Source organism: Gossypium hirsutum, chromosome D07 (assembly GCF_007990345.1).
Source record: "Gossypium hirsutum isolate 1008001.06 chromosome D07, Gossypium_hirsutum_v2.1, whole genome shotgun sequence".
Classification (NCBI taxonomy): Eukaryota; Viridiplantae; Streptophyta; class Magnoliopsida; order Malvales; family Malvaceae; genus Gossypium; species Gossypium hirsutum.
In genome coordinates, this window is record NC_053443.1 from 9239869 (window position 1) to 9254537 (window position 14669).

At 33.9% G+C, this 14669-nt stretch overlaps 1 protein-coding gene across 1 annotated transcript; it reads left to right on the forward strand.

Moving 5' to 3' along the window:
* The first annotated feature begins 11930 nt into the window (after positions 1-11930).
* On the forward strand, positions 11931-14364 carry LOC107953958 (probable inactive receptor kinase At5g16590). The gene is made up of 2 exons (XM_016889409.2): positions 11931-13467; positions 13555-14364. Exons 1-2 carry the CDS (start codon positions 12180-12182, stop codon positions 14175-14177), a joined length of 1911 nt encoding a protein of 636 aa, XP_016744898.2. The 5' UTR covers positions 11931-12179; the 3' UTR covers positions 14178-14364.
* The last annotated feature ends 305 nt before the right edge of the window (positions 14365-14669 follow it).

The window sequence follows — 14669 nt, forward strand, 5'->3', positions numbered from 1 at the left end:
AAAATATCCCAAATAAATAAAAAATGATGTGCAACTTTATAAGGGGACCCGTGAATAACAAATAACAATTTTATTACCGACACATTAACCATATTTGTTGTATGGTCATTTTTTCTAATCAAATAACTCATTTGGATATTTTCAATTTCAAAAAAAAAATTGAATCATCGCCTGAACAAATAAACAATATACAAATAACAAAAATGAATTTTGTACCATTTGTTATTTTTTGGAAGTATTAATAATTTTTTTACCCATATAAACAAATAAAAAACAACGTCATTTTGGATACACTAACTCTAATGTAAACCGATCATTTATTTTTTAGAAACTATCTAATGTAACTCGCTCAACCAAAAATATATATATGCATCCACATGTAGATGTGCATAACAAATATTTAACATATATAGATTGTAAAAATTTGTAAAGCCAATTGAGTTCAATTAATTAGTATTCAATCAATTTAATGTAACATGTTTTTTTCTTATAAAAATCGCATCAATCATTTATTTTTCTTACAAAAAATTAAAAGTATTATGATAATTTCTCTACTTGAAGACAATTAATTTAGTGTATATTTGGGCCTTTTTACCCCAATAATCAAAGTATTGAATTTGTAGCAAACGACCTATTTCGGTAATTAATACTGTAGCAAATGATCCATTTTAGTAATTAATTTGTAGGGTGGCCCATTTTGGTATTTAATTATTTTTTTAGATTATTGAGGTAAAAAGGCCATACACACAGTTTCTTCTCTTTTAATGCATTCAAACAAATAAATAATAATTATAAAATATTAGTACCGGAGAAATAAAAAAATTTAAATGTTCAATAACACAACAACACATAACATAACTAATAAATCCAGACAAATAATACGGATTACAAAACAAATAAATAATAACGTAATTACAAAAAAAAATTAAAAATGTACCTTTAAACCTTAATCTATTGCTACTCCTCTCCTTACAAAATCACAAAATAATTAGAAATATTTGCAAAAAATTAATTAGAAATATACCTTTAAAGCTTAATCTATTGTTGCCTCCTATAAACCCTAAACCACAAAACATAACAAAGATATTAGTTATAACACCACAAAATAATCTTAAACCCTAAACAAATAAATGATAGTTAAAAAAAGTTTACCAAACTCAAATATATTGCTGCCTCCTCTAAACCCTAAGCCACAAAATATAACAAAACTATCACTTATAACACCACAAAATAACCCTAAATCCTAAACAAATAAATGATAATTAAAAAAATTACCTTTGAGTCCCAATGCTATTACTGCCTCCTCTTCTTCAAACACCATAAAATCTTCTAATCTTCCCTACTCTCTTCTTTTCTCCCTATACTTCTCTTTCTTTTTTTTCTTTTCACAGCCACAACCATGGTTGGGGACCAACTTGGTCCTTTTATGGGGTAAAAGATTTACCTGTGAAAGGCCCTGAAAATCGGGCTGAGAAACTGAAAAAGCCGTCAGAAAAAAAAATCTATGACTATCCGGTCACATCTGCCACATAGATGCCGCCTTACACTCCTTTTCCAACCAGTGCCACCTAACACTTCTCCTCCAACAAACTAGTGCCGCCTAGCACCCCTCCTCCACCCATTAAAAAATAATAAACTCGCATTTCACCTGGTATAAGTCCTATACCGGTGCCGTCGTATTTAAAGGCACTACCAATAAAAATATATTTTTTAAAAAATTGATAACGGCCTAATGATTGACTGATGATGGTGGCCAAAAATTAGGGTGGTGCCGCCACCTTGTCAGGCACCACCCCTAGTTACTGTAGCCATCATACCATTTTCATAATTAATCGGTTTGAGATACCATTTAAGATATTATTTTATTTTTTTAGAATATTGGGGTAGAAAAGCCCTCCTTTTAGCTATACTAAAATACTTAGTAGGAATCGTGAAACCCAAGTTAACCTTAAATTCCTTTAACACAAGTAATAATTCAATAAATAAAAATTATTATTTGTTATGAAATAAATAATAAAAAGAGTAAAAAAATAGAAAAGCAAAAGAGAACAAGAAATAGGAAAGTAAAAATGAACGAATTTTTATTGATCAATAAATATGTTTACAATACTTCTCCAAAATTTATATTTATAGAGTCACTTACTTAAAGGAGTTATTAATTTATTTATATAAATAAAGGAGTTATTAATTAAAAATATTTTTAACATAATGATATATATAATATATATTTTATTATATAATTACATATTTATTATTTTATTTATATAAATAAAAAAGTTATTAATTAAATAAATAAATTAAAAACTTGAAAATAATATATATATTAATTAAAAATTAAAACAAAATGAAATAAAAAATACAAATGTGAGTAAGAGAAGAATCAAACCCGAGACTCAAGAAAAAAATCACTAACATTTAACCATTTGACCAAAATAGTTAATGTGTTAAGTTATTAAAGAAAACGCATTTTGTAAAACACGTTTTCTGACACATTACCGGAAAATGCATCATGCTGAACGTGTTTTCTGACACATAATTGAGAACTCATCTTAAATACTGCAGAGTTATACTCACTTACAAATTTAAAATATTGCAACTTTAAATGCATCCAATCATAATGAGCTTTAGATAAATTAATCATATTTCGATGGTCATATATTTCTCTTAAATTAATCTACAATTCAAGTAGATCTTTCAAAATCAAAACCCAATCTTTCTCTATCCTTTTTCAAAATAAAGATAGGTAGTCAAGTATCATGCATAATATAATAACTTAATCTTTCTCTGCTAATAGATGTAGATATTAATAGCAAGAGTGATTCATACTAAATGTTTTTTTTTCCATTCACAATCTCAATATGAGATTCATCATACAGAATATCTTTTTAAAACAAAATAATTTCTCTGAGACTGACTAGAACATAATACATCTATTATCACTTTGTTTCTTTAAATAACAATGTATTAGCTCTTCTGGAGCCTTGAATTAATTTTGCAACACTAAATATTAGCATGTTTCATTGCCACATTAAACATCGGGTAACATTATATTAGCTCTTCTGGAGTTTTAAATTAATTTTGTACTACTAAAGTTTAGTTTGTTTCATTACCAAATAAGAAAAATACTTTTTATCCCTAAGGATAGCATGCATTGTTGCATTGTCTACGAGACATAAGGAATATTAATAGAGTGATAAAATATTCAGATGTGCGACAGATACATTTCATACATTGAGAACATAAGTTATTTCTCCTCCATTTCTAGTTGTGAACCTCTTATCATATTCATAATTATGCCCTTTAAATTTATTATTATACTCGCATTCACTTCAGGGAATGTCATTCAATATAACGAGCTTCTGTACATGTAAAATAACATTAGAATAGTATAAATAATTAGAAACTTTAGGGATCATATATAAGTAGTCACATAAATAAATGATCAAATTGTGAAATTTGATGAATAAGATCTCAACATTGATATATTAGTTCTTTTAAAGCTTTCAACTAATTTTTTACTATCAAATATTGCAATAATATTGGTTTGTTTCAGTACCAAGTAAGATAAATACTTTTTTACATGTAAGATAGTGTTCATTGTTACAAAATATTTGGGCATACGACAGGTATATGACCAATGATATTTCATATCTCATTGATAACATAAGTTTTATTTTGAGAACTGTTATTGTTGTCTTATGTACTACTATGTTTCTATTTCTAGTGATTATTTTTATGCCACTTATCATATCCATAATTGTATCCTTTAAATTTAGTTTATAGAAGTGAATGCAAAAAACGTAGTAGGAGTTTTAGAAGCTCGTCTTACTTGGCTTAAACAATAGTAAGTTAACAGATACTTGTTATGACAATTTTAATTAAATTTTCAAGTAATATAATGTAGAATAAAATAGATTATAGATTAATACAAAGTTCCTTACCGACAGAAAATGCCAAAATCTACTGAATTTTTAAAATCAACTTGCCGTTTCCAACTTTCCTTCATCTCTCATTTTCTTTTTTAATATCAGAATCTTTTGGGATCCTAAATTTAAATTTCTTATTTCACATCTTCACCATGAATAGTACATAACATTGCAATTTTTTTTACAAAAAAGAAGAATCAGATTTATTTAATTAAAATATTCAAAATGAAAATAATTCATTTGCTATAAATTTAATATGTAATTTTTATATTTGACGTTACAACGGGTTGAAAAATCAGAATTTAATATGTTATTAGTGTCTTCAATTTTATAAAAAAAAAACCATTATAACCCTTCATAAAACAAATTTTAGCTTACTTTCACCCAAGAATTCGCTCTTTTTGTCAAAAGTGTCTAAAATGGATGAAATACTTAACCGCTGTTAAGTCGCTTAGTTGGCGCAGGTCATTAAACAATTCAAAAAAATAAATATTTTATTTAAAAAATATAGAAATTTTCAAAAATATTAAAAATTATAATCTCTAATTGCTTCTTCTTTTCCATGATTTATTTTCTTTTAAATATTAAAAATATTGGACAATAGTCCAGCCCAAGCAGAACCAATAGCAAAACTTCAATTTTTCATTTCTTGCTTACCAATAACTTGCATTTTGAAGAGAAGAAAAAAATAATGGACCCATAATTGTTAAACTCAAAAGATAAAAATATTTATAAATTCTCTTAAACCTTAAATTTTAACAAAATCTAAAATTAAAAAACAAAATTGCTCACTCCAAAGGTCCATTTGCTGCAAATCCCTGGGGTCTTTATCTCCTTAACCATTGACCTCGGTCTTATTACCTTAGTAATCTCAATGATGTCATCGAGACTGATATCGCCGTTGTGCTTGAAGTTCTTGGTCGTATTCCTATCTCTCACTAGTTCTTTCAAAGCATCGATAATGAGCACCACCATGAAAGGGACCACCGTAAACTCTGCATTTCCATTCCTTGGTGGTTTCTTTGACGATGTGATATCGTATAGAAATTGAGAGAGAAAAGACAGCTAGAAAGAGAGAGAAAGAGAGAGCATGAGAGAAGGAAAAAACAGTTTCGGAAATTGATTGTCCAAAAACATAACCACCATGTAGTATTGATAGGTGGCTAAATAGGAAAGCAACAGCCCCTAAGAGTTGTATAACAACCTATGCGCACCGTTTCACTAATAGCCCTTATTGGTATAACACCATATTGGTACCAAGTCACATTCCCTTTCCCCACACGATTAAACTCTCCATTTTATTAAAGTAAATTAAACGAGGTTTACAACTTAAATAAAAAGAAACATAAATTAACAGAAAATTAAAATTTGGTTTGACCCAAGTGTTGACTTCTTGTCTGTTCCATATCAATTGCTCCCTTCTTAAAATAAATCCTTACCTCAAGGATCAAAAGATGGAAATTTCTACTGGAGCTCTTGCAGGTTCTCCCAAGTTGGATATTTTGGAAAGGTTTTGTCCCATTCGACTAATACCTCAGTAGCAATAAGATCTCATTTCTGAACCATCCTTTAATCTAGTACCCTCATTGGTTCCTTGTTCATGGCGCCATTGGTCCCAACCAAGGGTAGATTAGGAGAAATAGTAGCCTGACCAATATGTTTTTTGAGTTGAGACACGTGGAAAGTATGATGGATTCAGGAGCCTACTGGAAAACTAGCTTGTAAGTAACAACACCAATCTTAGCTTCCACTAGAAATGGCCCAACATATTTCGAGGAAAGCTTTTGGTTTCGTAGCTTCCTTATAGTGTGTTGCCTATAAGGTTGCAATTTAAGGTAGACCAAATCCCCAACTGCGAATTCCCTCTCAGATCTCCTTTGATCAGCCATTTGTTTCATTCTTTCTTGAGATCTTTTGAGGTGAAACGAAAGGAGCTTCCTGGAAGCTTCTTGGTTTTGAAGGCTTCGATCAACAATAGCTATTGAAGAGGACCCTACTAGGTAAGGTAGATGAAGTGGAAGGCTTTGGCCATAGAGTGCCTCGTAAGGGATAGCTTGAATAAATGAGTGGTAGGTGGTGTTTTACTACTATTCAGCCAAGGGTAGCCACATAGACCATTCACTAGGAGTCTCACCTGACATACATCTCAAATAACCCTCAAGGTATCGGTTTAAAACCTCTGTTTGGCCATCCATTTGGGGATGGTAAGTAGTGGACATATGCAATTTGGTTCCCAACTGCTTGAATAACTCCTGCCAGAAGTTGCTCACAAATATTTTGTCTCAATCAGAAATAATTGACTCAGGGACTCCATGTAGCTTATAAATTTGTGCCATATACTCGTGAGCTATAGTCAGGGTTGTAAAGGGGTGAGAAAGGGCCAAAAAATGGTTGTATTTGTTTAATCTATCCACCACCACCATAACCACAATTTTCCCTTTTGAACTCGGTAGCCCTTCCACAAAATCCATGCTAATGGATTCCCATGCTCTTGTAGGTATAGGAAGAGATTATAGGAGTCCCAAGAAAGCAGAAAAATTGGCCTTGCACCTTTAACAAGTGGGGTATTCTCTAGTCCATAGCCTCACATCTCGAGGTAGGCCCTTCCAATACACCAACTCTGACAACCTGTGTCTAGTTGTGTGTACTCCTGAATGTCATCCAATTGAACCATTGTGGAAGTACTCAAATAGTTCCTTTCTTAAACTAACATTACTACCAACTATTATCTTTCCTTTCCTTATGAGCACATTGCCATCCCAAGTGTATTTGGAATGAGTTTGAGGGTTCTGTTAGAGTTTCTGGCATATGAGTTGTAATTTTAGATTAGACAAGTAAGACTCTCTAACCCTCTGCCATAACTCTGAACAATATATACTTCTCATGCATTGTAGAAATTGACCTTCTTGTTCGTGCACCTTTTGAGACAAAGCATTAGTTACTTTGTTTTGGGCCCCCTTTCTATAAGTGTTATAGTAATCATATCCAAGCATTTTCACAACCTATTTTTGTTTGAAGAGTGTGATTGTTTGCTTATCAGCTAAGAACTTCAAACTTTGGTAGTCAGTTCGTATTTGGAACCTTCTACCTACTAGATAATGGTGTCATTTTTTACTGCTAACAAGACAGTTAATATCTCCTTGTCGTAGATTGAGAGTACTTGGTGCCTCACCCGCAACCCTTTGCTGAAAAATGCCAAAGGTTTTCCTTATTACAACAAGACTGTCCCCACACATTGACCACTAGTGCCTGTATCAATGCAAAACTCCTTCTAAAAATCTGGCAAAGATCGAACCAGAGCTTGGCAGATAACCTTCTTAAGTAGTTCAAAGGTTGAGATAATAGCTTCAGTCCATATCCGAGGAGAATTCTTCTTCAACAATTTTGTTAAAGGTCGAGCTAGAAGGCCATAATGTCTTATGAAGCGTCTATAATAACCAAACAATCCAAGAAAACCTCTTAATTCATTTACTGTCTTTGGAGTGGGCCAATTCAAGACCCCTTCCACTTTAGACGAGTCCATTGTAACTTATCTAGCAGAGATAATATGCCTGATATATTCAATATGATGAGTACCAAAAATACATTTACTTTGCTTAAAAAATATTTGGTTGTCTCTTAGAAGCTGGAGTACCTCTTTAAGATGAACCAAATGAGCAGACCAGTTGTTGGAGTAAATGAGAATATCATCAAATAACACTAGCACAGTTTTCCTCAACAGCCTTTTGAAAATAGAGTTCATCAATGCTTGGAAGTTGGAAGGGGTATTGGTTAGGCAAAATGGCATAACCAAAATTTCATAATGCCCTTCATGTGTTTAAAAGGCTATTTTGAAAATGTCTACATCTCACATTCTGATCTGGTGATATCCAGCTCTCAAGTCCAATTTAAAGAAGATAAAAGCTTGGCCAAGCTCGTCTAGAAGTTCTTTAATAATAGGAATTGGGAACCTATCATTTATTGTGAATTGATTTAGCTGTCTATAGTCTACACATAGTCTCCAACTCTCATTTTTTTTCCTCACAATGACAGTGGGAGATGCAAAGGGGCTGCTACTATCCCTAATAACCCCAGCTTGTAACATTTCCTGAATAAGTCTCTCAATTTCAGTCTTTTGGAAAGAGGGATACCTGCAGGGTCTTACATTTACTACCTTGTTCTCGTCATGAAGAGGGATTCGATGGTCATGTAATCTTTCTAGCATCTAAAATACACCATCGTGCTCAAGCAAAAGTTGCTGAAGATCTCATTTGATTGGTACAGGTAACAATTTAAGGGTTGTTTGCTGTTCATAAGTATAAATCATAGGAAAAGGGCCTGGCCATGGTCAAACGTTTGGATAGCTGCTGTCCTAGCAGAAACTGCAAACCCCCCGAGAAGATGCCTTATAGAGTGTAAAATTTCTGTTGGTGCTCAAACTGCATGGTAAGTGACCTAAAATTCCATATAATGGACCCCAAGGACAAGAGCTACTGTACTCTTAAGACCATATCACAGCCTTTAACAGACAAGACAAAAAATATGTGACAAATTTAAGTTTCTAAGCTTCCCAACTCATTGCCTTGCATAAACCTTTAATTGTTAAATTGTCCCCATCAGCTATCATAATTTTTAGTTGACAAGATTGTTCCATAAGTAAATTTAATCTCTTGGCCAACTTTGAATCCACAAAGTTGTGAGTACTTCCAGAATCTACAAGAATGATCACCTCTATGTTCCCTATTTTAGCTACTAATCTCATCATATTATGTCCTTGAGAGCAGCGAAAAGCATGTAAGGAGAATACTGGAGTGGTATTTTCAGTATCTTGCTCCACCGCTTCCAGCTGTTCAGGACAGTCTAGGAATTCCTCTGTCACTTGATATTTTAGATCTACTAAACAATCAAATTGAGGCTCCACCACAAGTTGATAAAGCTGGGATTTAATGCATTTGTGCCTAGGTGTGTACTTAGACACATACCAAAAACACAACCCCTTCTTTATTCTATCTTCAATTTCTGACTGAGTCAATGACTTGGCGGTTTTTGCCCACTTGAAACTGTAGAAGGGCCAATAGTTGTAGGATGTGCAGATATGGGGTAACTAATATGTGATTGGGAAACAAGGACTTAGAGTATCCAACACTACTATTGACTGGTGTCATTTTCCTTGAAACAATGGTTACTGTCCCCTCAACTTGCCTAGCAATCTAAAATGCCTCCACCAAGGTTTATGGTTTAAACAACCTAAGATATTGGCATACTTCCACACTTAAGTTGTTTATTAAAATGCTTAAGGCATAACTTTCTGGAAGATGTAACTAGTTAAGTATACTCATAAAGTGGTCATTGTATACATCCATACTACCTGTTTGTTTAAGCGATACCAACTCTATCATAGGGTCCAAGAATGCAGTAGAGCAGAACCTCTCCTTAATTCCCATTGCATAAGTATCCCACGTAAGCTTATGGAATCCTCCATTTTTCTAGTAGAAAAAGTGATGCCAATCTATGGCTTTTCCCTCAAGGTGAAGTATCACTATTCTAACCTTGGCATGCTCCTACAGTTCTTCAGCTTCAAAGAACTGCTCTAATTTAGACCACTATCCCCAAAAGTCTTCTCTATCAAACCGAGGGCAATTGAACTTGAGTGCCCTTCCAGACGACTCCACTGTATTGGTTCTTGAAAGAAGTCCAGCCTATCCACTTTCCTGCATAGGAGACAAGATCAAACTTTTACTAGGAGGAAACTTCCTTAGTATTCCCTTAACTTTGTCCATTGAATGTCCAAATTTTGCTACTGATGATTGCCCCACGTACTGCTCGAAAAGGTTTTTCAAGTAATCTTGGAGCTCCTTTTTCATTTTCTCACGAAACACCTCGAGACGAGACTCGATTCGACCATCCACTTGTGCTATTTCTGCTTGCAGTTGGGAAAGTCCCTTCTGCATCGTTTCCATATCATTTTGTAACCTAGTAGTCACTCTGTCACCGACCATGAGGATCATTAGAGCTCTGATACCTTTGATACCGTACATAAATTGAGAGAGAAAAGACAACTAAAAAGATAGGGTGAAAAAGGAAAGAAAGCGCATGAGAGAAGGAAGAAACAGTTTCAAAAATTAATTACCCAAAAACATAACTACCATGCAATTCTGATAGGTGGCTAAATAGGAAAGTAAGGTCCCTTACAGCTGTATAACAACCTATGCGCACTGTTTCACTAATAGCCCTCATTGGTCGAATGCATCGTTTTGGTACTAAGTCACATTACCCTTCCTCACACGACTAAATGCTCCATTTTATTAAAGTAAATTAAAACGCAGTTTACAACTTAAATAAAAAGAAATAGAGATTAAAATTTGGTTTGACCTGAGTGTTGACTTCTTGTCTGTTCCATATCACGGTGTCTTCACCGATCTTTTTGGGGAAAGACCTAGCAGACCAATCTTCGAAGTGAAGGAATTGACTGCATCAACTTTGCTGCTAGTGATATGGAGGAAGACATCAATGACTTGGGTTGGGTCGAACTTGGTTTTGGTACGAATCCTTACCTATACAAACCCCTAAATTTCTTGGTTTGGATATCCTTCCTCGACAATAGGGGTTCAACCACCAAATACCATATCATATATCATAGTAACTCTAATTATTTGGGTTTTGAAACTTTATTACCAACCCTCAAAAACAAAAACACGAATAAACAAGTACAAAACCTCACCTTTGCTTCTAATATAAGAGAAGTAGATATGCGTTCAAGCCACTATAAAAATGGGAACCAATCCAAATCATTGTTTTCAAGCCACTATTTTCTTGGTTCTTTTTCTCTTAACAATTCGTTTGAATTGATTTTCAGTTTTGTTTGAAGTTAGGTTTTTTCTTTTTGGTGATTACTGAAGTAGTAAAGTTGTGACTTTTTCACTTAGAATTGTCCATTGGTGGTGTTCGGGCTGCGCCTTAACAAAATTTTAGGTCGAATTGATAGGCTCAGTTCGGCCAAAAAATGGGCTTAAATTTTTGTCTAAATTCGACCCAAATAAAAATGTTAAAACTCGAGTTTGACTTGACCCGTATTAATTTTTTTTAATTTCTATTTTTATACAAGAAATTAAAAAATGTATAATAAATCATATACACTAAAAATATTAAAATAAATGTTTCTCAACAAATTGAAAATAAATTTTTAAAAATCTTTATATTTAAATAATATTAAGATAAATGCAATTTAACAAGCAAATACCTCTAAAATAGTAGCAAAATTAACAATAAAACAAGTGTTATATTAACAACAAAATAGTAATAACATAATAGTGAAATTGTAGTAAAACAGTGGAAAAACAACAGCAAAACATGAAAAATAAGCAGGGTTTTTTATTGCAAATTTGGGTTAGGATCAAGCAAAAAAAACCCTTACCGAAGCGCGATCTATTTTCTAAACGAGTCTTATTTTGTTCAAATTCTCTTATTTTTCGGGCGGACCTTCGGGTTGAGTCGGATGGTCTGACCCATGGACAACTCTATTTTCTTTATTATTTCTGATATCTTTTATTTTCTTTTTTTAAAGGTGGATTTCCATATGTGTAATCAACTCTATGGACACTTTTGACAAACCACATAAATTTTATAAAGAAGCCAAAATAATTTTTTTTTAAGTTGGAGGGCATCATGAAAAAAAGGCCATAAGGTTGTTAACTAAAATTTCAAAATTTCCATAAAAAAACTAAAATCTAAAAATAAAAGATTCTAGGATATTGATTAAAAAAATATTAAAATTTTGTGATGAAAGTTGAAAAAAAATATAACGTTAACCTATAGTTAAATATAATACAAAATTTCAAATATTTGTCCGGGAGCTGAATTTTTTAAATCTGATATATTAACGTTAAACCCCCCCCAAAAAAAAAAAAATTGGAGATTAGCCATTGTAACATAATTAGGAAATGCAATTCCTTAATTTACACGACAAATCACTTAATTATTTCCTTACAAATATATATAATAATGAAAGAGCCAAGTTGCCAACTCAAATCCAGTGCTTTTTTTTTATCCCACTACTGGGTTTTAATAATTAATGTTGATCAACAACCTTAAGTTTCATTTTTTCCCTTCAAACCAAATTCATGAAATTCATCAATTTCCATAAGTTAGCATTATCAGCAGAAAGAAAATTATAAAGTTTTCTATGAAATCCATCTTCAAATCTTTTAACTGCTGAAAACCCAGTTTTCCTGTACTGTTTGTTCTGCCATTGTTTTACTTACAGCAAGCAAAACAATGAAACTGATGATGTCTTTCTCTTCAACCTTGTTATGGATAACAACATTGTTGGTCAGTGTAAGCTCAGATCTAGCTTCCGACAAGGCAGCTTTAGTGGCTCTTCGAACAGCTGTTGGTGGACGCTTACTTCTATGGAATCTGTCGAGCAGCCCATGTAATTGGACTGGTGTATACTGTAGCGGTAACAGAGTAGTGGAGTTAAGATTGCCTGGAATGGGACTATCAGGCAAGCTTCCTATCGCCATTGGCAACTTAACTCACCTTCAATCACTTTCTCTTCGTTTCAATGCTCTTTTTGGGCCAATCCCATTTGCTTTTCCCAAGCTTACTTCCCTTAGAAACCTCTATTTGCAAGGCAATGGATTTTCTGGTAAAATTCCTGTGTTTTTGTTCACTTTGCAGAACCTGGTTAGACTTAACCTTGCAGATAATAATTTCACTGGTTCGATCCCTGAGGGTGTTAACAATTTGACCAGGTTGGGTACTTTGTATTTGGAGAACAATCAATTATCTGGTTCATTACCAGATATTGATTTGCCTTCACTTGTACAATTCAATGTTTCTTTAAATCAGTTAAATGGGTCAATCCCAAAAGGATTATCAAACAAACCAAAGACTGCTTTTCTAGGGAATGCTTTATGTGGGAAGCCATTGGAACTTTCATGTAATGGGACTGATAGTAGTGATAGTGAACTTTCAGGGGGAGCCATTGCTGGTATCATTATTGGTTCCGTGATTGCTTTTATATTGATTTTGGTTCTCTTGATATGTTTATGTAGAAGGAAAAGTGGCAAGAAAATGGAGGCTCAGGCAAGGGACATTGCCCCTTCAAAACAGGCTGAGGTTGAAATTCCTGGAGATAAGGTGGTATCAATGGAGAATGATCATAATCATCATCATAATAATAATACAAGTAATGGCTTATCTGGGGTTGTCAAAAAGGATGCAAAGAGCAGTGATAAAGGTAAGAAGAGCTTGTCGTTTTTCCGGACGGGGGCCGAGGTGTTCGATCTGGACAATTTGTTGAGAGCTTCAGCAGAGGTGTTAGGGAAGGGAACATTTGGGACAACCTATAAGGCCACATTGGAGATGGGGTTGGTTGCTGCAGTGAAGAGGATTAAGGATGTGGCGGTGCCGGAGAAGGAACTTGAGGCAAAAATGGCGGCTGTCGGAGCCATGGATCACCACAACTTGGTCCCGTTAAGGGCGTATTACTTCAGTGGGGATGAGAAGCTTCTTGTTTATGATTACATGCCCATGGGAAGCTTGTCTGCACTTTTGCATGGTCAGTATCTCTTATAGCTCACTATGGAGTAAAGATAGTAATATACTGTCGTCTAACATATATATGTTGTGTTTTTTTGTTATTCAGGCAACAAAGGAGCTGGTAGGACACCATTGAATTGGGACACACGGTCAAGCATTGCACTTGGAGCAGCTAGAGGCATTACATACCTCCATTCCAAGGGACCATTAATCTCACATGGAAACATCAAATCCTCAAATATCCTACTCACTACATCCTACGAAGCTCGTGTGTCCGATTTCGGTCTTGCTCAGTTTGCTGGCCCTACATCGAATCCCAACCGTGTTGATGGCTACCGTGCTCCGGAAGTAACCGATACTCGTAAAGTATCTCAAAAAACCGATGTCTACAGCTTCGGTATATTGCTTCTAGAATTACTTACGGGAAAGGCACCTACACATGCCTTACTGAATGAGGACGGTGTAGACCTCCCAAGATGGGTCCAATCCGTAGTTCGAGAGGAATGGACTGCCGAGGTGTTCGACCTCGAACTTCTAAGAGACCCCAATGTTGAGGAAGATATGGTCCAACTCTTACAACTTGCCATTGATTGCACTGCTCAATACCCCGATAAGCGTCCTTCCATGGCCAATGTGACGAGCCAAATCGAGCAACTTTGTCGATCAACCTCCGAGAAAGAGAGTCATCAAATCCATAATGAAGCTCCACCTTCTTCATTAATGGACTAAAACTATCAGCAACCTTCCATTTTCATTATGTTCAGATAGAGTTTTGATTCTTTAAGAAATATGTTCCCCCATGGCAATATTTTTCTTATTTACCGGTAATTATTTTGCTGTTTTATTATATTGTATTTGGTAAGGGGACATCATGTTTTACTTGGTTTGAAAATGCGAAATGCTAAATAATTGTATATTCATTTGTGTTATTGGATGAATGATCCTGTATGTTATGAGTACCAGAAAAATAATGAATAGAAAAATAGTAAGAAGCTAAATTCTAAACTTAGCCCAAGGCATAAAAAAAGTTAAAATGAAAAAACCATTTATTTGGTAAAAGAATTATAGGCTAGGAATAAAATTATATTTTGTCTCTTTCACAAAAAAAAGAAGAAGATGAATTAGACTTTGTATATTATATCAAAAAGCAAATTAGCCTTTATGTTAAAAATTCTATCCATTTTTACTATTAAAAATTGATCCATATATATCAACGCGAGG

What these genes read in the sequence shown, in the direction of transcription:
- LOC107953958 (XM_016889409.2), top strand. Translation starts at nt 12,180, where the DNA reads ATGAAACTGATGATGTCTTTCTCTTCAACCTTGTTATGGATAACAACA. An exon ending in CTTGTCTGCACTTTTGCATG is followed by an intron (nt 13,468 to 13,554) that starts GTCAGTATCTCT and finishes TTTGTTATTCAG; the next exon opens with GCAACAAAGGAGCTGGTAGG.